The following is a 23281-nucleotide window of genomic DNA, read 5'->3' as shown; positions in this document are numbered from 1 at the left end:
CCTCCCAGCTGTCATACTGACCCCCTTTTTAGAGTAGCTATGTCATGAGTTACAAAAATTAAAAAGCATAGATCACCCTATGAGTTATAAACCCATACGTTTCATTGCCCACATCCGTGGATGCAAGTTATACACAGCACCTGATTCTCGATCTGCTCAAGGAAATAGAACAACCATGCTGCTCCTTCATCTCTAAGATAGGTACATATGTTTTCCATCTAAATGTTAAAGGCCTTTGAATTTGATGGAGTTCTGGGATTTAATTTTTTTCTATCTAATACCTTTAAACTCGATAGCCTAAAATAAATCCTTTTCTATTTAATGATAAAGACATTTAAATGGGATACTAGATATGAAAATGTCTTTCCTATTTAAAGAACATTGAACTTGGGCCAGGTGCAGTCACCTGTAATCCTAGCACTTCGGGAGGCCAAGAGAGAAGGATCACTTGAGGCCATGAGTTCAAGACCAGCCTGGGCAACGTAGTGAGATCCTGTCTCTACAAAAAATGATTTTTAAAAATTAGTTAAGTGTGGTGGTGCACACCTGTAATCTCAGTTACTTGGAGGCTGAGACAGGAAGATCACTTGAGCCCAGGAGCTGGAGGATGCAGTGAGCTGTTATCATACTACACACTCCAGCTTGGGCAACAGAGCGAGACTCTGTCTCCTAAAAAGAAAAAAGAACTGTGAACTTGATAGAATCCTACATTCTTTCTTAGGACCACACAAAGGTTTAGATGTTTAAATGAGCTCCAGTTGAGTTTCGAATATCCCTCTTGATCAAGCCAAATCTAATTTGCTGTTATAAGAGTTATGGGGAGCAGGCAGGAAGTTGAGAGAGTTCTCATCTGATGATTTTCTTTCCTCTGTGTAGTAGGATGTGAAGTTGCCTATTGAAGGAGGTGGAAGTTATGGGGGGAGGGTGAGAAAAAAGTTTTAAAATCCCTCTATTGGTAATAAGCAATCTGAGCAGCTCCATGCTGCCTGTTGTAGCGTCTCCTAGTTGTGTGACATTAAGTCCATTTGAAGTGGAGACCATATTCATGATGAGATATATTTATAATACATGCTTAACATTTAGTCCATATGTTTTTATATTAAATATGTGTATTTAGTCATTCAAGTATTTGCCATTTGATAACAAATATTCTTTATAGCTGATCAAGAAGTCACAGCTCAATGTCAAAGGACTTTATTAATAAAGCAATTGAAGTAGTCACTTATTATACAGCAAAAAGTTCTAGACTCATTTAACATTTATTTCCATTTGCTAGTCAATTACCAGCTGTCAGAGCATAATAAATATTATAAATTTGAGTCAGAAGCTGCCATCTCTAATTGTATTAACTCTTCCTAATCATAGGTAGTGATTTGTCCTGTGAAAGAGTGATATTAATCACTGACTTCCATCTGTCTTCATAATGGTGTAAAATTGCCACTGGATTCCATTGCTGAAGTGAAGTAAATCAATGTAGACACCAAAAATGAAAGGAGGCAGTGATGAGTCATGAATATTTCCATTCATGTTAACAAGCTTCTCATTGTTTCCAGACAGAGAGAAAAAAATGACAGCTGGCTTTCAAAGCTTTTTGCTTCTTAGTCTTAAAAGTGTAGTTTCTTCTTATCATTATTTCTATAGGCCAGGCACTAAGAAGAGTACTTCTTATATGCCAGGCACTAAGCTCACAACATTATATGAATTATTTCTTTTAATCTTCACAACCACCAATGAAGTTATTGGTTCTTATACTTATGGCACTTATGCTACTGTTCTTTGCATTTTATAATGAGGAAATGAAGGCTTAAAATAACTTGAGTAATTTGTTGTCCAAAACAGCAGAGCCTGGAGTCAAACCCAAGCAATTTAACTTCCATAACTTAGTCTCAACCAGTACTCTACACTGATGGGTGATGTTTGAATCAGTTAGGAACGCTTCTGAGTTGAAGTAACTAAAATCCAACATATAGTAGTTCACAAAATAGTGATTTTTTTTTTGCTCTCACTTAATAGAAAAAATGGAGATAGACAGCTACTTATGTTGGTTTAGTAGCTCAGCGGAGCCAGGACCAGTGACTGTGACTCCTTGGCCTTTCCCTTGTGACAGAAAAAATGACTGCTTCAATTTCAAGCTTCATGTCCACATTCAGGGCAGGAAAAAAGAGAAGGGGAAAGAGTGGGCACTTGCTGTATCTATAATGTATCATGAAAGCAAAAACTATACCATTTATATATCTCATTAGTTGAAAACTGTTTCATATGGCCATCCTTATCTGCAAGGGTAGAAAACAGAAAGGGAGGCTGGGCATGGTGGCTCATGCCTATAATCCCAGCACTTTGGGAGGCCAAGGTGGGCGGATCATGAGGTCAAGAGATGGAGACCATCCTGGCCAACATGGTGAAACCTTGTCTCTACTAAAAATACAAAAAATCAGCCGGGCGTGGTGGTGCGCGACTGTAGTCCCAGCTACTGGGGAGGCTGATGCAGGGGAATCGGGAAATCGCTTGAACCCAGGAGGCGGAAATTGCAGTGAGCTGAGATCGCGCCACTGCACTCCAGCCTAGTGACAGAGCAAGACTCCGTCTCAAAAAACCAAAACGAAACAAAACAAAAAAAACCAGCAAAGGAGTCGGGAGTTAGGGATGACTAATGGACCAGCTGTGAGTCAAAAGTTATGGAATCTACAAACGCTGTAGGAATTTTCCACTGCCTCCTTACTTTCTTTCTGCCCTTCCTCCCTCCCTCCCTCCCTCCTTCCCTCCCTCCCTCCCTCTCTCCCTCCTTTCCTTCCTTCCTTCTTTCCTTCCTTCTTTCCTTTTGAGTACAAAAGAGCTATGATTCTCCATATAGATAACTCATAGAATATTTATTCTTGCCTTGTTTTCTAGAGTGTGTTCCCAAATAGAAAGAGAAAGCTGTGGTTCCACTACCTGAGTCAGAACTCATTGGTTGCAAGTAACAGAAATATGCACACCTCACTGAGAAAGTGGATGCATTTCAGCCATTTATTTAACAAATATTTATTAAGCACTCATTATATTCCAAGCACTCTTCTAGGCTCTGGAAGTATATCAGTGAACAAACATTAAAAAAACAAAAAAAGAATGAATAAGAATATGAGAGAATCTCATAGAACCCAAAGATCAGAAAGCAGCAGGGCCTTTGGAGGGACAGAAACCAGGGACTAAGAAGCTGTCAGGAATCCAAACAGCAGCTCTAAGCCAATCTCCATTCTGCTCACTCTGCCTTCTCTTAATTCTTAGTCTGTGTGGTGGGTATAACATGGTCACCCACATAACCTGAGTTTTCAACTTCTGTTCATGCACACAGTTCACACTGAACCGCAGTCTCTCAGTTCCAATTCCAAAAACCTAGGCAAACGAATTGGAATCCACTGAGGTCAGGGACAGTCTTATCCCTGTGTTATAGGAGTCACTGTGAGTGAAGCGGGGCACCTTGAATCAAAGGTTTCTACCTTGCAAGCCTTCCTGTCACTGCTGCCCATCCGTCTCCAGGCATGTTGATGCTTTTTAGACACTTTGCCCGTCGTCCACACCAAAGCACCTGCCTGCTGCACCAGAGGTTTAAAAGTTAACTCTACCTTGAAGAGCACATTTTTTAAAGCCCTGTAAGAATTAACAGGGTCCAGGTCATTTTGAACTTTTTCAGATCACTCTTGTGCCCTCATGTGTATCTTTTTCCCATACAGCCTTTTCCTTGTCTTCTAGATAATACGAGAGAATCGAGGCTCAGTTAACATCAAACTCCCTTCTCACTTCAAACCAAGCCTTCAGAAGCCAAGATCAGCACTAATCAATTTGGTTCCAAAGTACACATTACAGTGTGGGTCGGGATATTCTTTTATGACCCTTATAAACTATATGCCAATGAGATGCGGTTGTTGGTGATTCTTTTCCAAACCTCCTCTTTGTTTCAAACCAATAGGTGTTTTTCCATTCAGGGATATACTGAATTGCTGACCTGCGGCTAATCTGTTTTTCTCCAGGCTGTGGATTCCCCTCCAAGTGGAGGAGGATGGGCAGGCTGGGGATCCTGGGGCAAATCTCTGCTGTCATCTGCATCTGCCACCGTAGGTAAGCATTGTATGTTGCATTGGAATAGACAAACCCAAAGCCTAATAGGATAGGAAGTTTTGATCGTACCGTATACTAACAAAGTTTAACATTAGCCCATGAGCAAACCATGTTTAGTGCTTACTATTCTAAGTGCTTCATTTATTCCTCCAATACATTTATTCTTCAAAATAACCCTGTATGGAGGAACTGTCGTTTGCTGCACTTTACAGATAAGAAAGCTAATCAGAGAGAGACTAAGACCTTGACCAAAGTCAGGAATGTCTGGGTTGCAATTTAAAAACCAAGTAGTATGGCTTTTAGCCACTATATTATACGGTCTTTTAAAGTATAATATATTCTTAAAGCTTTGTGTTTATCATTCCACTTGAATTTTTTGTAATGCACAACTCATCTACTCCCAAAAAAGATTTGAGATATCTTGATAAAAGGTATTTCATTAGCAGGATATTAAAATATAAGTAGAAAACAACGTGCTGGTAGGGAGGATATATATTTTATATATCCCACGGCTAATAGAGTTTTTGTAATTGAGTATTGACCTCAACTCTGAGCTTCTTGGCTGCCAGTACATTATTTATTTTTCTTTGAAAACAAAATTTTAATTTAAATAAATCTATTTTTCTGGTTTAACGTTTTTAAATACATTTCCTGTATTTGTTCTTATACAAAGAGAAAATATGATGGACAGTGTAGTATCTTCCTGAGTGCAAATTTTTCAGGATATTCTTCATGTTACTATTTCTTATATTCTGTCTTCATGAAAACTGAAGGTATAACATCAATATGTCTAAGATAATTTAGCAAAGGCATTTCATCTTGAAGGTGGAAGGTAAGGAGAAGACAGGGGAAGCCACAGGTAACAGTTTTCACATCATGCACTTCAGGTATTCTAAGGTGCAGTCCATGGCCATGAGGATCTTGCGATGGGCCATGAATTGGTCCACTTCACTGTTACTCCTAAAACCAGGAAGGTCTTAAAGCCTTTTGCCCCACCTCAGTGGACCATAACCACAGTGTTAAGGGCCAGATATCTAACTTTATAGAGCTTAGGCTGCCTGAAAAGAACGGATAGATTGCATTCCTCTAATTCCATCTCTGTCAAATATCAGTTTGCTCAGGAAGGCTCTGGGAAGAAGTAGCAGTGGCCAAATAAATGTTGACCTCTCTGATAAGAGCCTGGAGAGCAGATTTTCTCTATTGCTTATTGAAGGGGCGGATATGCCTTGAGTACCACATATGCAGATGACAAAATTAACTAAATTCAAGTAGAGGCACCTGTTTTGTTTTCTGAACAGGACAGTGTCTCTTCACAAGGGTGAGGACAAGCACCTGCAGGCATCCTCTGTCCTTGGAAAAACGTTTGAACTTTTAGTGGCTATCAAAAGGATCTTGCCGCTGGTGGCACTTAGTCAGAAGTGGCATGCTTTCTAAGCCAAAAGCTAAAAAGGGGGTTCTAAAAAATTGTTTTAATTGGAATAAGTCATGAAAAAATAAACGATATGGTCACTAAAATTATACAGCTCTTCTCGTGGTTTATATCATAAAATAGTTATGTGTCCTGGATGTTTCCAGTTTTAACAGCATCCAAACCACTCTGGTTTATAATGAATTTGGTGCTTCGAGAGTTATAATAGATGGAGGATTTACTCTTTCATTAAACTTTTAAATATAAGTTCCTGCCACAGTAAATACAGAAATCATCTGCCCTGTGGTAGCAGCCACAGGTGCTCTTTGTGCACACTTAAAGGTGCAGCTCCCTGTAACTGCTCTAGCCCTCGTTGGTCAGACCATTTACTGTTGTTTCTCATTCAGTGTCTGCACCTCATTTGACTTTGGGCTTTGTTGAACCCTCCCAGGATTTCCTGTCCATGGACTGACAGCTCACCCATTGAATTTACTATCCAGCACCTTCTTTGGTGTCTTGCTGTAATCTGACCTTTGCACACATGCAGCTTTGGTTCCAGTGGGCTATGCGCCAAGGCCTCTGGGTTTTGTTACCTGGGTTACATGTAACCAGTAGATAATGCTGACTTTACTGCTTAAAAAGTGGAGTGTGGCCAGGCCCAGTGGCTCACGCCTGTAATCCTACTTTGGGAGGCCCAGGTGAATGGATCACTTGAGGTCAGGAGTTCGAGACCAGCCTGGCCAACATGGTAAAAACCTGTCTCTACTAAAAATACAAAAGTTAGCTGGGCGTGGTGGTGGGCGCCTTGTAGTCCCAGCTGCATGGGAAGCTGAGGCAGGAGAATTGCTTGAACCCAGGAGGTGGAGGTTGCAGTGAGCAGAGATTGCACCCCTGCACTCCAGCCTGGGCAACAGAACGAGAGTCTGTCTCAAAAAAAAAAAAAAAAAAAAAGAAGCGAGATGTGATTTTCTATGGCAGGTCCCTTTTGACTTGATCTGACGTCATTGTCTTAATCTGCAGCCTGTGCTATGTTTGGGGTTGCTCTTAAAGTTTCTCTGTATCTGAGCCACCATGCACATGATAATACTGCATCTTGTTATCCTCATGACAATTTATAAATTCTAGTGGTTCTCATCTGACTCTGAGTAGTAATTGATCCAGAAGAGCCTAGAGAGGTAATTTCCTGTAGGCCATCATGATCATTGTGCCAGTCATATTTTTCATGGCACATGATCCCTGTGCCATGAGAAATCATATCCCGCTTTTTAAGTAGTAATGTCAGCACCATCTACTGGTAATATTTGAACGAAGTAACAAAACCTAGAAACCTTGGCGCACAGTCCACTGGAACCAAAACTGCTCATATGCAAAGATCAGATTATAGTAGGACACCTAAGAAGATGCTGGATAGTAAATTCAATGGGCGAGCTGTCAGTCCATGGATGGCAAAACTTGCCACTTTTCCTCTAGGGTGAGTAAACACGTGGTTTCTCTGAGAATGTATGACATTTGCACGTTCCTCATGCAATATCAGAATGAAGTTCAGTATACCCTCTTGTATTAGTTTCTGTTGCTGTGTAAGGAATTACCACAAAGTTAGAGGCTGAAAACAACATGCATTCGTTAATTTACAGTTTCTGTGGGCCAAGAGTTCAGGTGTGGGACAGCTGCTCGGTGTCTCACGAGGCTGAAATCAGGGTAGCAGCCAGCTGTATTCTCATCTAAGGCTCACGTTTGCCTGAGGCAGCATGGCCCTGGGGTTGACACTATACTCGTATATAATGGAAGTTGTGCCTTGCTTGCCTCTCTCAATCCCAAGAGAGTGGCTCAACCTAGACCACAGATCAGGAAGGCACCCATAACTGTAAAGTCTCTGGAGGATAGGGTGGTGCCGCTAGAAGGGGGCCCGGAGTCGAGGATGAGGCCAGTGGCTCTGCCAGCTGCTCAACTGGCACCTCTGCTTTGAAGATGCCATCTTTTAGGGTCATTCACGTTGTTGGCAGAATTCAGTTTTTGAAGTTGTAGGACTGAGGTCCCTGTTTCCTGCTGGTTATTGACCAGGGGTCACTTTCAGCTCTTAGGGGCTGCCCTCAGGTCCTCCTTCAAAGCCAGCAGGAAAACCTCTCTCACGCTTCAAATCGCCACCTTCAGGAAGGACCCCTTTGTTTTAAAGACGTTCCTGATTAGTGCAGGCACACTGAGGATGATCTCTCTTGTGAGTCACTGAAATTCAACTGATCAAGGACCTTAATTACATCTGAAAATTCTCCTCATCTTTGCCAGATGGAGTAACCTAATCACAGGAGTGAAATCCCATCCTGTTTACACTCCGGCTCACACTCCAAAGGGAAGGGATCACATAGGGTGTATACATCTGGGGACAAGACCCTTGGGGCCATCTCTCAATATGGTCATGCTTCACTTAACAATGGGAATGCCTTCTGAGAAATGGGTCGTTAGATGATTTAATCATTGTGCAAACCTCACAGAGTATACACAAACCTACACAGCTAGGCTATGTGGTAGAGCCTATTGCTCCGAGGCTGCAAACACAGGACAGCTTATTACTGTACTGAATATTGTAGGCAATTGTAACACAATAATTAATAAGTATTTGTGTATTTCACACATCTAAACATAGAAAAGGCACAGGAAAAATACAGTGTTATAATCTTATGAGACCACTGTCATAGATGTGGCCCATCGATGACCGAAAGTTTGTCATTTGGTGCATCCCGCCTACCTTAATTTTCTTCTCATCTCTGTTTGAGATCTTTATCAGTTATACCACCAATTCCAGAACCTTAGTATTTTTTATGGCTCTGGCTATGTGCTGGAATCTTGAAAAGCTAGCGAATCTTGGCATTTTTCTCTTGTTTGCATACGAAATGGCAAAGGGTACATGAGGAAGGTCATTAAAATTTTGAAATATTGATGCTCATTCTAAAAGTCCCTTTGGAGAAATTTTAGAGCTATCTTTAGAAAAGCAGGTACTAAAATTGTCTATCACCGCTGATCATCACTACCCACCTCTCCCCCAAAATGAATGCAATAGAAATATGACTGAAAACCCTGCCTAAATTGCTCTGACTGCATATTTTGGAGATTTCTGATCAGGACATGCTATGACTTTATGTAGCAATAGTAGCTAAAACAAGAGCAATATATATTTCAAAACTGGATAAGTGTCTTTGTAGACCTGTACAGAACAAACATGTAGCCTAACAGGAGGCTGAAGTCATGGGTTCCCAGGCTGGAAACAAGCACTGGTGGTTGGGAGTTTGACTCCTGAAAGGTAACAGGGATCATAAGCAGCCCATACACGGTGCCAGGCTCAGAGCCTGAAACAGGTTGGGATGGAGTTCAAAGATCTCTGTGAACAGAGAATTTAAGGTTATGGGTGCCTTCCTGATCTGTGGTCTATGTTGAGCCACTATCTTGCGATGGAGAGAGGCAAGCGAGGCACAACTTCCTCTATGTACAGGCATAATGTCAACCCCACGGCTTTACAGCATTTGCAGTTTATTATCATCAGGCAAGAAACTTATTGGAAAACAGATCACTCAGAGTAGTAGACAAGCTTTGAAGATTTATAAATTGCCTGTGGAAAGTAAAGAAATAACCACATGCTCAGTTGCAATTGATTTCCACTCAGAAACCTTGTGTATATCCCCAGGGTAATTCCAGCTGCAGACAGCGGTGCAAAACATATAGTCCTTCACAAAACACAGAGCTGTTAATTGAGTACTAGAAATGGAAACCATTACTTCTTACAGCTGTTGAAAAGCTGCAGTTAGAATAGTTAGAACTGTTGAGAGTTGGTAGGAGAGTAATAGGAGAATAGAAACAATTGAAAAATGGTACTCTCTTGGAATGAGCACTGTACCATGAGTCATAAGACCTGGGACCCGGTCCTGGGTGCTACTAACTTGTGATCACAAGGCACTGTTACTAACTAGCTACACCATGCCCTTAACCTAAGACTCAGGTTCTTTGTATGGAAAAGTGTGCGTGGAAAAACTTGAGAAATTCTAAGGTCTCGTCCAACTTCCAGAATATGATGATACCATATTCTGTGTCTGTGCATAGAAGGAGAAAGATATTTGTGCCCACTGTGCTAAGTGAAAAAATACAAAAAATTAATTGAAATTATTTGTACTCTTTATTTTTATATTTTATCTTTTGCCTCATTTCTTTGACTCTGAGGTTAAGGGAAATGAGAAAAAGTGACCTTCCCAATGCATATACAAAGTCAAACGTTTTTCAGCATATAATTATTTTTGGAGGGGCCTTAACTCTTGTATTAGGCTCAACTACAGCTACACTGTTATCAAATTCTTAGAAGATTTGGTCACCTGTCACCCATGCCTTTGGACAAGTTCGTAAAATGAAATAAGCATGGTTATCATTTCCAGGCAGAAATAAGAGTGGAAAACATTTTAGAAAAGAGGGGTTTTTTTGAGGCTGAGGCGGGTGAATCACTTGAGGTCAAGAGTTCGAGACCAGCCTGGCCAACGTGGCAAAACCCCGTCTCTACTAAAAAAATACAAAAATTAGCTGGGTGTGGTGACATGCCCCTGTAGTACCAGCTACTTGGAGGCTGCAACAGAAGAATCACTTGAGCCTGGGAGACGGAGGTTGCAGTGAGCCAATATTACACCTCTGCACTCCAGCCTGGGCAACAGAGCAAGACTCTGTCTCAAAAAAAAAGAAAAAAAAGAAAAGAGGGTTTTGATAGTAGCTCCAAATCCCACAGCATCTTATAGACCTGACTTGTTCCTAAAATGTATTACTAGGCTAAGAGTAATAGACCATTAGTCAAAATGAAAGTCAACAATGCTAAAACATATGTAAGTATACAAAAGGAAGAGCTCTATAGTAGGATGAGTCATTTATTTCTAGATACCACCAAAGGCTTAAATGTTTATTTGAAATTCTAGTTTTGACAGTTTTATGAGTTTAAGCATCTTATGCAAGAGTACCTGAGGTTGGGGGTTGGTGTGTATGGAATGTACCTGATCTGTATATTTACTTTTGTTCCCCTTCCTCATCCTCTCCCAAGGTACGTAGTTTTTTCCTTCTGCACATTTTAATGAAACTCTTCTACCAGCCCTGTCAGAAATGACAGTGTTTATTACAGAGAATGGCAAACTTGTCAAAATGGTACTAGAATGAGAAATCGTCACTGTATAAATCACTGTCAATAGGGCATGAATTCACTTTTGAAGGTGACATTGCTGATGATATGAAATTTCTCAAGGATAATTGAGACAAAGAGAATAGGATTAATGCTTAGAGTTTGTCCACCATCCTTTAGATTCTATGAATAAAACACAGGGGTTAATGAGTTTCTGTTGGACTTCTGGGCAAATATCATCAGTTCAGTAACACTTCTTTTCTATTTTGAGCCTAAAGGGAAGTAAGCATCTGATTACAAAGTGGACATCAACCATCATATGGAAAGGAAAGACTATTACAAAGGAAGGTTGATTGGCTCCCTTTTTGCTGCACTATAGTTCATTTTGGTTGAGCATGGTAGTATCAACTTGTGCTTTTCTGAACAATTACTCTTCACAACTTTTTATAATATCTTGAATTCATTGATAAAAGAGTCTGAAACACAGTCAGTGTATATATATAGACAGATACAGATATATCTACCTCCATTCAGCGGGATACTATGCAGTCATTAAAAAGATCAAGGTAGATCACTGTTCTAGGTTGGATGCCCAGCAGAGGGATGAGGCAGAAATTGTGTGCTGGAGTTTTACTGTGAAGTGCTTTCTGGAACAAGCTTTGCAAGACAGCAAAGGATTGGGAAGCAAAACTGAGCCAAGGGAGAAGTTGAACTGCAATGTCATTACAGCAGAGGTCTTAGCCTATCCCATAGGGAGCTTGGGGTTTGGGATGAGTCTTAGGAGATGTCTTCCTTTAATCCGCCGGGCTGGGCCTTTATATCAACAGCTCCCTCATTGACCAGTCACTGTAGTATAGTCTTGGTGGAACCAACTCCCTTTGGTCAAAGGCAATTCAAAGGGAGGCATTTACTTAGTTGAGCACTGTCAACAGACAACACTCCCAGAATCAAGGAGAATGAGTACTGTGATTCCAGACAGCACACAGCACCCAGCACTATCTCTATGTGCTGAGACTTCAACTGTGAACTGCCAAATGGAAAAGCCAGGTCCAGAAGACTTATATGTAGGTAAATATGCTTTTACATTCTTGAAAAGAATCACAAGAAATAATTAGAATTGTTATCTTTAGAAGGAAGGGGTTGAGGGGAGAGAAAGGGCTACCTTAAGTCTTTCAAAAGCTCCAAGCATTGCTTCTTTTAGAAGTCATTCCTATATCAGAGCAAATGCATTAGAATGTACCCACATTTCTCATTAAATTTACTACACACACACACACACTCATATATATATATATCAACTATGTAGGAGTTGAATTTATTTGAATGATAATTGACCAACTGATCCAATATTACATTTTGAATACATTTAAGTAAATATTAATTACTATCTAATTTGTAATTTTATTTTTTTCTTTTAAAGCCAACAGCTTTTGCAGGCCTTAATTATTTCCACAGGCCCTTATAAGCTCATACACTCTATTGCTTATTAATTACTGGAATCTAAGCAGAAAGAGGCTGGTCCACCTTCTGTTACCTATGTTTCTATACTCTTTGGACTTGCTAATATTATGAACATTTTTATTTTTTAAATCTGCACATGAAAACATGCTCAACACCACTAATCATTAGGGAAATGCTAATCAGAACTACGATGAGATACTACCTCACACCCATTAGAATGACGTTTTGAAAATTTTTTTACCACTAATATTTCAGTATAAGAATGACTATTATTTTTTTAAAAAAACAGAAAATAAGTGTTTGTCAGGATGTGGAGAAATTGGAACCCTTGGGTGCTCTTGCTGGGGTTATAAAATGGTACAGCTGCTGTGGAAGACAGTATGACGGTTCCTCAAAAAATGAGAAACAGAATTACCATATGATCCACCAATTCCACTTCTGATTATATTTCCAAAAGAATTAAAGGCAGGGTCCCAAGGAGGTATTTGTACACCCATGATCATAGCAGCGTTATTCACAATAGCTAAAGCACAGAAGCAACCCAAGTGTCTGTGGACAGATGAATGGAAAAGCCAAATGTGGTCTCTACATACAAGGGAATATTATTCAGATTTTAAAACGAAGGAAATTCTGACATATGTTACAACGTGGATGAACCTTGAGGACATTATGCTAAGTGAAATGAGCCAGTCACAAAAAGACAAGTACTGTGTGATTCCACTTCTGTGAGGCAGTTAGAAATAGTCAAAATCATAGAGATTTGAGAATGTTCTAACTAGTGGAATGTAGAATGATGGTTTCCAGGGGCTGGTAAAAGAGGGGTGTGGGGAGTTATTGTTTAATGGGTATAGAGTTTCAGTTTTACACAAGAGAGTGAGTTCTGGAGATGGATAGTGGTGATGGTTGCACAATATTGTGAATGTATTTGGTACCTCTGAACTATTCAGGTCGGAAAAGTTAAGATGGTAAAATGTATGTCATGTGCATTTTACCACAAAAAAAATTGGAGTAAAATTCAACCAGATATATCAGAGATGTGATATTATGGGATTTTTAAAAGTTTCTTTTTAATATATTCATTTTTTGAAAAAGAAGAAAAAAAAAGAAAGTTAAAAAAAGAAAAAGAAGGAAATATTGTATTAAAAAATAAAACAAGCTAAAAGGGAGGAACCTTCCTAATGAGTTAGTGTGTGCCCTTGTTGTGATCGTTTAGCATATGGGACCAATAGGAAGTACCCATTGAGCTACCCCATCATCCAAGGTTCTGCAGAGAACTGCTGCTGCTTCCCTGAGTTACCACTTGGTCAGAGAGAACTTCCCAGCATACTCTTTTTTTTTTTGAGCTAGAGTCGGAGTCTGGCTCTGTCACCCAGGCTGGAGTGCAATGGCGCAAACTCAGCTCACTGCACCTCTGCCTCCTGGGTTCAAGCGATTCTCCTGCCTCAGTCTCCCAAGTAGCTGGGATTACAGGCGCCCACCACCACACCCGGCTAATTTTTGTATTTTTAGTAGAGATGGAGTTTCACCATGGTGGCCAGGATGGCTCGAGCTCCTGATCTCAGGTGATCCGCCTGCCTCGGCCTCCCAAAGTGCTGGGATTACAGGCGCGAGCCACCTTGCCTGCCCAGCATATTCTTTTTGCAAATTATTTCATCTTGATTATTTCAGATAACCAGCAAATTATTTCATCTTTCCAGAAAGAGGAGAGACTTCCCTTCGATGGCTTTTTGATCTTGGTGGAATTCACAAGAAGAGGTCTTCATAAGATCACAGTGCTTTTGGGGAAGAAAAAAATCAAAGTGGATCTATAAGATAGCCCTACACAGTGTCTTGAGAATGCAGCCTGCACAGCACAGGGCTGATCCTAAAAACACTAAGCTATGCCATCACTCGACACAGTTGACAGGGAGAGGGTTAGAGTCAGGTTTCACCACGGAGGTGACCTTCACCTTATTCTTTGGTCATGGTAAGGTAAGTCAAGTGCATTTTAGAATAAAACAATGTTTTAAAAAGTAGGAAGCTCCAAACTAAGGATCTGATTTCCAAGGAGTTATAGAAATGGGATTAAAATGACATTTATTCAACTATAAATGGCAATAAAACTTTCTTGACGTAACATAGTGATTACACATGTGGCTTCTAGAGTCAGAAGGACTGAGTTGGAATCCCGCCTTTGTCACTGATTGGCTTTAGGACCTTGGGAAAGTGATTTCACCTCACCAGGTCTCAGTTTTCTCAGTTGTGAAATGAGTATACTAATATCCTAAGGGACCTCATAAGGTCGTTGAGAAGATTAAATGAGATAATGTACTGTACTAAAAGTATTTAATACGGTGTTAGGACATAGTAAGTGCTCAGTAAATGTTGGCCGTAGCAGAGGTTTCACATGTTTCTTCTCAATAATCTCGCAAAACTCTGAGAGGTAATCCTCCTTTCCGAGAATGCATAGCAGCAGACATTCAGCGAGGTTAAGCAGCTCACCAGTATTACACAGCTAATAAATGACGGGAGCAGAAATCCTCCACAAGGCTCCTGACTCCTAAGTTTAAGGTGTTTTCCATTCTAGTAGAGGTAGTAAATTAAATACCAGCCAATCATTCGGCATTTATTTTAAAATGATACGTTATCACAGCATTTGTACGACGTTCTCATCTTCTTTGCAGCACTCACCTTGTATTGCAGTGAGCCAAAGAGTAGAGGATATTCCATCTTTAGAATCATGGAATTTAGAGGGGTTTCAGATTTTGAGGATACATGGGGTTTGGGATGACACGTGAAGAAATTAATCCGTGTATACTGTACCCTATGGTATTATTCATATTTATTGTTTTTCTCTTATTGGTAGGTCCCAGTCAGTACCTCTGGAGATGAATCACTCCCAATCAAAAGGCAACAGGGACTTCATATCCCTGCTTTCTTGTTCTGGACACTAGATGTCACACTAAGTAAAGTTTTAGAGGTTACTCTCTAGAGTAAGGCGTGGCACAGTGTCTAAACCTCAGCTATGAAAAATTATAGCTCGTACATAAACATAAAGCTGAACTTTACATTTTTTTGTTTCTTTTTTTTTGTAAAGCTGAACTTTATATTTCTAGTAGAATGCAGTAAAAAGGTACTTTCCCTAACAAAACATTCAGAAAAAGAATTGTTAATAAGAAAATGTAGTTGGAATAGCAGCCTATTTTCATTGTTAAACAGATAGATCCCATTTATATGCACATAAAATCGTATTTCCTTCCAGAAACAAAGTGATTTTTCTAGAGGCAGCTCATGTATACATATCTGTAATCATTTATGTTCTGAGATGGTGAGAAGCCGTTCTTCCTGCAAAAAGAACCAGACATTATCCTAACCTACAAGGGATGGAGAAGGTGAAAGAAGAGATACTGAATATGAGATTCATTATCTCCTGAAACGGTCTCAAGGAGGGATGTGTGATCATCTTTCTTGCATGGCTTAAGCAAAGAAGATGGAGAAGATGGTGCCTCCCAGCCTCCTTGACCTCATTTTTTTCCTTGATTTTGGCTCTCAGAAATCTAGATGAAAATCATAGGTTGAGATTTGGAGGCACATTATTTCCTTTTGGAAAATGCATATCATATATATTTTTAATGGCAGGGAAGTTGGACGCAGTATGTGAAAGAGTTAGATATTCTATCCTCTAACTTAAATGTGTTATTGAAACTTCAATAAGTTTCTACTAGATATATTTCTACTAGAAATATAAAGTTCAGCTTTACAAAAAAAAAAAAGGAACAATGTTTGAAATTCATTGGAAGCTAGAGATAATTAATTCAAGCATTAGCAGTCACAGTACACTTTTATTTTTTCAAGTAACTCAGTAATTAATTTGAACTGTGTCTAATCTGCATATGAATAGAAACACATATTTCTATATGTAATTACAGTTGTAAATAATGTTTAACTTTCAGGGTTTTCTAGGTAGTGTATTTCCATTGGACATAATCCCTTCTATATTTGTCAAATATTAGTGCCTTGTTTATGCTAAGATCACTGGGATAAATAAGGTTACAACTGCTAAAATGCTACTCTTTAGGTTTGGGAGTCATCCATGTCTTCCCCTTTCTTATTCAGGAAATGGACAACTGGTTATTTTAACAGTGCCTTCTAAGACTAGGTGGTTCTAGTTAGCTCTTACATTCTGTTGGGACTTCGGAAGTTTTTCCTCATGTTACTGCCTTGTGTTCTAGCAACCGGAGGTTACCCAGGTCCCCAGAAAAATCTTTCATTTTCTCCACGAGTGCTCAGGATGATGGCAGCCTGTGCTGTTTCTCCTTCAAGAAGTCAGACAGCCACTTCGGACCATCTGTAGGCTATTCATTCCTCCAGTGGTTTGACGATTCAGAAAAGCTATAACTCATCATGAAGGCCTCAAAGGGAGGAAAACCTCTCCAGAACAAAATGTAGACAAGACCATGTCCCTATCAGGTCGAAGGTTGGGGTTTTTCCATGTGAGTAGGAAGGTCAGCTCTGTATTTACCAAATAGTTATTGAATAACCGTTGTGCCAGGCTCTAGGGAATGTGGGTATTGTCCTTGCTCAGATGGAGTAAAACCTGTGCCCTTCGCCTGCCTGACTGCTGTTAAAGCTGATCTATATCATTATTGTTTAAGACAACTGTCAGGGCATTATTGTTTAAGACAGCCGTCATGGCTGTTGGGTGGCCTTCCTGGTTTCTCCACTGACTTGCCTTTTGATTTTGGGATGTCGGCTCCAGAACCTTCACTCTCCATGCCTAAAGGAAGACTTAATGCTTTAAAGAAACACTCTGAGGCTCACTGATTTCAATGCAACCAATATTAATTGATCATCTGCCATGTGCTAAGCCTGCAAGGAGTCAAAAAAATGAACGAAGAGTATCTTCCATAAGGAAGTTACAAAAGAGTAAAGAGGATGAGACAGGTACACTATACAAAGACAGTGTGTTGAGCTTAGAATTCCAGGTTGATGACTGGGTGGTGTGAGAAGCAAAAGCAAACAGTGAAGCATCTGGGAGCACTTTACCTACGTGTATCTCATTTGCACGTCACAATAACTCAATGAGGAAACTGAGTCACAGAGAGGCTAGGTACCTTCTCCAAGGTCATTCAACAAGGCAGGGGTGAAACTGAGCTCCTATTGGAACCCACATCTCAGGGAGCAGGGATTCTTCTGTCTTTCAATCAGGATGTACTTTTACAGACCGGGTGCGATGGCTCACGCCTGTAATCCCAGCACTTTGGGAGGCCGAGGTGGGTCGATCACCCGAAGTCAGGAGTTTAAGACAAGCCTGGCCAACATTTAGTGAAACCCGGTCTTCACTAAAGGCACAAAAATTAGCCGGGCGTGGTGGCGTGCATCTGTAATCCCAGCTACTCGGGAGGCTGAGGCGGGAGAACCACTTGAACCCAGGAGGCGGAGCTTGCAGTGAGCCGAGATTGCACCACTGCACTCCAGTCTGGGTGACAGAGCAAGCCTCTGTCTTAAAACAAACAAACAAACAAAACACTATGTATTTCTGCAACTTAAAACAGCTTTGTAAGATTAGGTGGCAGACTTGCAGACCGTGGATTTCTAATGTGTCCATGAACCATATTTTTATGTCCAACAGGTCATGGATTGACGGCAGTCAAGGAAAAAGCAGGGGCCACTCTACGGATTCATGGTGTAAATTCTGGATCTTCTGAAGGGGCCCAACCAGACACTGAAAACGGAGTCCCTGCAAGTGAGTGATGCGTCTCCTCTGGGTGTTCCTGGACTTTATTACACCATGTGCATAATCAGAGGGTTTCCAAGTTCAGATCAGCAACATGAACTCTTAAAGGATTTCTTTCTTCTCTTTAGTAACAGATGCAGCCACAGATCAGGGCCCTGCAGAAAGCCCACCCACCTCCCCTTCATCGGCCTCTCGGGGCATGCTGTCTGCCATCACCAATGTGGTTCAAAACACAGTGAGTCGCTGGCTGCTTCCTCTCTTTCCCCTGTATTTCCCAGGGCCTTCTTTTGATATTTCCATTTACCAGTGACCTAGATACATCAGAGAAACGATGGCCTTGCTCAGAACTTTGGATTATGGGTTTTTTTTTTTTTATGTTTTCTGCTACAAAGCAGACGTAACCTTGGATTCAAAATAATAAGGGCAAAATGAAATATATTTTATGTTTAGAAGAAAGGAGCTGTTTGGAAGGAACATTTTTCAGTCTGATTTAACAGAGTCCTTTCCAGCTGCAGCAAGGACAGCCTCTGGTTGAGGGGAGAGAGAACTCTTTATCAGAGCTGGGACAACTGTTTTTCCTAAATGCTCTGCTTATCTTATCCCTAAATTTGAAAAAGCATTAAACCGTTTAAATAAAAAGTACCAGTTACAAGACAGGAAAAACAGCCCAAATATGTTTCTGAAGTGTTTCCGGAGACCAGCGTTCTTCCCCCATCCCTACCTCTTCATTCCCACCCTTCCTCTTCCTTACATCACCCTAAGTGTACCCCCCCAGATCCCTGCCTACCTCTTAAAAGAAGCTCAATTTATTAGCAGCTAAACATTGGTGAATATTGAAAAAAGGGAGGCATCTCAACTGAGGTAAGGCAGCTAGCTGGTCCTCAGGGTCGGGGAGAAAGATTTTTTTCTTTCTTTCTTTTTTTTTTTTTTTTTTTTTTGAGATGGAGTCTCACTCTGTCACCCTGGCTGGAGTGCAGTGGTGCGTTCTCGGCTCACTGCAACCTCTGCATCCCTGGTTCAAGCGATTCTCCCACCTCAACTTCCCAAGCAGCTGGGATTACAGGTGCCCACCACCACACCCAGCTGATTTTGGTGTTTTTAGTAGAGACGGGGTTTCACCATGTTGGCCAGGCTTGTCTTGGACTCTAGACCTCAGGTGATCCTCCCGCCTTGGCCTCCCAAAGTGCTGGGATTACACATGTGAAGGTTTATTTCTTGCTATGTAAACTAACTAGTTTTTCTAAAAATATGGCTCGTGTCCTATTTATTCATTCATTCATTCATTAAAAGAAAAACAACAACAGAAACATGATTAGCCCTCACTATGTTCCAAGATCTGTGCTGGATCTTGGATATATGCTGGCAAACAAGAGGGCACAATATCCTGGAGGACTGAGGCGACTGAACAGATAAACACAATGTGATTCGGGAAGAGGTGAGGGCTGCGGTCAAACATGAGAGTATCTCACCCAGACCTTAGGGTCAGGACGTGCCAGAAATATAGAAAATGACCAGTCTTCTCCTTGCTATTTGAGGACCTCTAGACTGGGGTGGAGTGAAGGAGGAGCAGCAAATCTGTCTTAGGAGTCAAATAGCAATACAAGTCAGCCGCCCCTGTGGGGGGTTTGTGGGATGGGAAATGAATGGAGCTCTGTCAATATCTCTGGTATAAGAAATGAATTCACGGCCTATCTGGGCTACCAAGAGGGCACTCTTGAGTTTGTCTTCAGCAGCCTCACATTCCTTTCTGGGTTCTCTCCAACCTTCTTGACCCCTCTTTCCCAAGTTCCAGACACTACCCCTCCAGGTCTATCCTTAACACAAATCCCTATGTCCTTTCTTCCACCATTTTATTCTCAATAAGATAATTTTTTCGTAGGATGTTAGCAGGCACTAAGTCAAATTACACAGAAGTGTGAATTGCTACTATCCCATCATCCCCCTGAAGCGTGTGCACTGAAAAATCTGATTTATAGCAAGATTACTGGTTGGCTCCCAAATCTAAAAACAGTCTAAATGCCCAAGATGAAAATAAAGTATATTAATTCTATGAAATTCAGTATTTCTATTTAAATGATAATTATGAAGATTGGAAAATGCATATCAGTAATAATATCATAATAAAATAAAATTTATATCATTTTTATGTATGGTGGGAAAAAACAGATGTATGCATATTATAATTGCAGTTATACAGTTGGAGTGTGTGTATGAAAGAGTTGCAAAGAAATGTACACAGTTCTGTTCACTTGAATAGTTTAGTGAGTAAGTCTGGGTTCTTTCAATCTTTTAAAAAAGGCAACGATGACTGACAAAGGGATTTGCAGAAGGATAACTATATAATACACCAGTTTCTAAAGCCAGAAGTACAAGGAAATCAACGTGTCTTATTTCATGGATATACTAATTATAGGCAGTTATTGCTAGTTTCTGAGAGTATGCAAGAACCGTCTAAAACAGCCTGAAGGTCTTACCCTCCAGGGCCCTAGATTAAAGAAGTCCCTAAATTAGCAGGACTACTTGACATTTTAATAGGCTGCTCCAAGCAACTCTGTTACTTGGGTTAAAATTTTTTTAAACAGAAAACAGCAATTGGGTCACCTGTTAATTTTATGTCTTAGATACACATCTATTCATACACAGAGAGCCAGTAAAATTAAAAAGGGATTAATTTTATTTTATATGCTTTTTTTTTCTAAGCATCATTTTTAATAACATTGTATGTCCTACAAATTATATAACGTATGTTTTTCCAAGGAAAAGAAAATAGAGTTAAATGGATGATAAATCTCCTAATGAGAAAAAAATGTGACTTTATATTGATTTTAATATTTGAAGATAGTGCCAGTTACCTAGGAGTTGCTGACCGCTGCAAAACAGCAAAACCTAAAAATCTAATCTCATGCAGTTATCTCATCTGCAGGGTAAAAGCGTCTTAACTGGAGGCCTTGATGCGTTAGAATTCATCGGCAAGAAAACCATGAATGTCCTTGCAGAAAGTGACCCGGGCTTTAAGCGGACCAAGACGCTCATGGAGAGAACTGTTTCCTTGTCTCAGGTTGGATTATATACTTTTGCAATTTTTTCTTTCAGTCAATAAAATAAATAAGTTTTTATTTATCTTTTTGAATAGCTAATTTAAAGCATGTGATTCAAATCAAATGGCGTGAAAGAGCAGAGAGAGAAAATTGAGCTTCTACTACCTCCGTTTCCTCACTCATTTAATTCCTCAGGGGAGACAACCACTTTTAACAGTTTCTTAAGGATTCTATCAGAGAATCCTGGTATAAGAAATGAATTCACGGCCTATCTGAGCTACCAAGAGGGCACAGCATGTAGATATGGATATAGATCTATAGATGCAGCTATATATAAATATATAGATGTATAAGTATATGTGTATGCACGTGGATAGACATGTACATAAATACACACATACTTTTTCAACCCAATGGTAGCATACTAAACACACTCTTGTTCCTTGCTTAATTCACTTGATATTATTTCTTGAAGATGATCCATTTATGTCATGGTGTGCATCCCATCTCTACCACTTAGTAGCTGTGTGACCTTGGGCAAGTTACTTAGCCCCTCTGTGCCTCAGCTTACTCACCTGTACACCAGGGATAATTTACATACCTACCAATAACTTTGCTCTGAGGCTAAGCTGAGTTAGAACAGAACCCAGCTCTTAGTAAGGACTCAGAAACGTTAGTTGTCGTCATTGTCGTTATTATGTGTCAGTATAATAGGTGGAAATGGTATCTCATTGGAATTTTATATTCTATTTCTCTTGATATGTGCAAGGATGCTCTTCTCTCACACTTGCAGCACTAAAGTTTTCCAGCCCTTCTTGCAAAACATAATACAAAGAATTCAATCTATCTTTGCTTACTTACAATAGTTGAGAAAATTGGAAATAATATTTGTCTTATTTTCCAAATAATGACTCACTCTTCCAGCTGAAACATGCCTAACTTACTGCACAGTCCAGGCATGCCCCAGTCCACCTCCTCCATAAGAGACTGATACACCAGGTCTCTGTGCTTTCCTGAAATCAGAGGCAGTTGAGGCAGCAGTGGATTTTGTAAACGTCACAGGCAGGACTTAGTACTAGGAACCCATGAAGGTTGCCTTCATGAACAGCTATCACTGAGAATATGTTCATGGCAATCCCTAGAAGCTTTTGTTTGAGGCTATTTCTTCTTGCCTCTTCTGGAATAACCCAAGTATGAGCACTCTGATGTTGTAGTCCAGGGAGGGACTTTGCAGGATCATCTAGACCATCACCCTCCTGCTCCTTGAAAAATAAAATAGATGACTGGGCACGGTGGCTCACACCCATAATCCGAGCACTTTGGGAGGCCGAGGCAGACAGATCACCTGAGGTCAGGAGTTCAAGACCAGTCTGGCCAAGATGATGAAACCCTGTCTTTACTAAAAAAAAAAAAAAAAAAAAAAAAGAAAATTAGCTGGATGTGGTGGCGAGCACCTGTAATCCCAGCTACTCAGGAGGCTGAGGCAGGGGAATTGCTTGAACCAGGGAGATGGCAGTTGCAGTGAGCTGAGATTGTGCCACTGCACTCCAGCCTGGGCAACAGAGTGGGACTGCATCTCAAAAAAAAAAAGAAAAGGAAGAGGAAGGAAGAAGGAGGAGATGAAGAAGGAGGAGAAGGAGAAGAAGAAGGAGTAGGAGGAGGAGGAGGAGGAGAATAGATTAGTATTAGTTAGGTAATTCGCACTAGATGTCATAAAAGAACAACCACCCCCAAGTATCAGTATGACTTAGAACAAAAAGGTTTGCCTTTCGTTCTCACAAAGTGCAGCATGAACATTCTGCTCACACAGGAGACTCGTCCCAGGGGGCTCTCATGGGTAGCACACTTCTGAGCCCACATCTTCTGGCCCCATCATCTTGAAATGCCTTACTGCCAGCCTCATGGAGAGGGGATGTGGAAGGCAATATCTGGTATTTCAGAAAGTGACAAGTGCCATGGGGAAAAAGACAAAGTAGAACAGGAAGAGGTGATCAGGAATCAGGAGTATGGGTGTGAGGGGCAGGCTGAGTGTTAAGTAGGATAGTGATTGGGCAGATGATGACATGTGAGCAAATCCTTGAAGGAGATGAGAGCGTTGACCATGCAGGAACCTGAGTAAAGCTCATTCCAGGCCAAAGGAGAACGCATGCAAAGGCCCTGAAGCAGGAGTGTCTGGTATGAACGCAGAACAGCAGGATGCCTGTGATGGAGAGGAGTGAGCTCCGGGTGAGAGGTGTTGAAGAGGACACCAGAGTGGTGATGGGGAGTGACAGACGTTCGTAAGGACCTTGGGTTTGACTGTTAGTGAAATGGGGAAACCATTGCAGCATTTTGAGAAAAGAAGTGACAGAATCTGATCTGTGCTTTAATAGGACCCCTCTAGTTCCTGGGTAGAAAATTGGCTGGGAGGACCAAGGGCAGGGAAA

At 40.7% G+C, this 23281-nt stretch overlaps 1 protein-coding gene across 2 annotated transcripts in view; it reads left to right on the top strand.

Moving 5' to 3' along the window:
* FAM114A1 (family with sequence similarity 114 member A1) overlaps nucleotides 1-23281 on the top strand; it is a 78304-nt gene that overhangs the window by 19330 nt on the left and 35693 nt on the right. Inside the window, exons 3-6 of one of the 2 annotated variants that reach the window (XM_003898584.3) lie at nucleotides 4008-4095; nucleotides 17713-17826; nucleotides 17946-18052; nucleotides 20741-20875. In XM_003898584.3, coding sequence (XP_003898633.1) covers nucleotides 4008-4095; nucleotides 17713-17826; nucleotides 17946-18052; nucleotides 20741-20875 — 444 coding nt within the window. Of the gene's footprint in view, nucleotides 1-4007; nucleotides 4096-17712; nucleotides 17827-17945; nucleotides 18053-20740; nucleotides 20876-23281 lie in introns of those variants that run through there. The other variant, XM_021938358.2, reaches the window with a different exon arrangement.

The sequence above is a fragment of the Papio anubis genome, chromosome 3 (genome assembly GCF_008728515.1).
Source record: "Papio anubis isolate 15944 chromosome 3, Panubis1.0, whole genome shotgun sequence".
NCBI lineage: Eukaryota > Metazoa > Chordata > Mammalia > Primates > Cercopithecidae > Papio > Papio anubis.
Note: the sequence above shows the minus strand (reverse complement) of the source record. Positions and strands in the feature narration are given on the sequence as shown.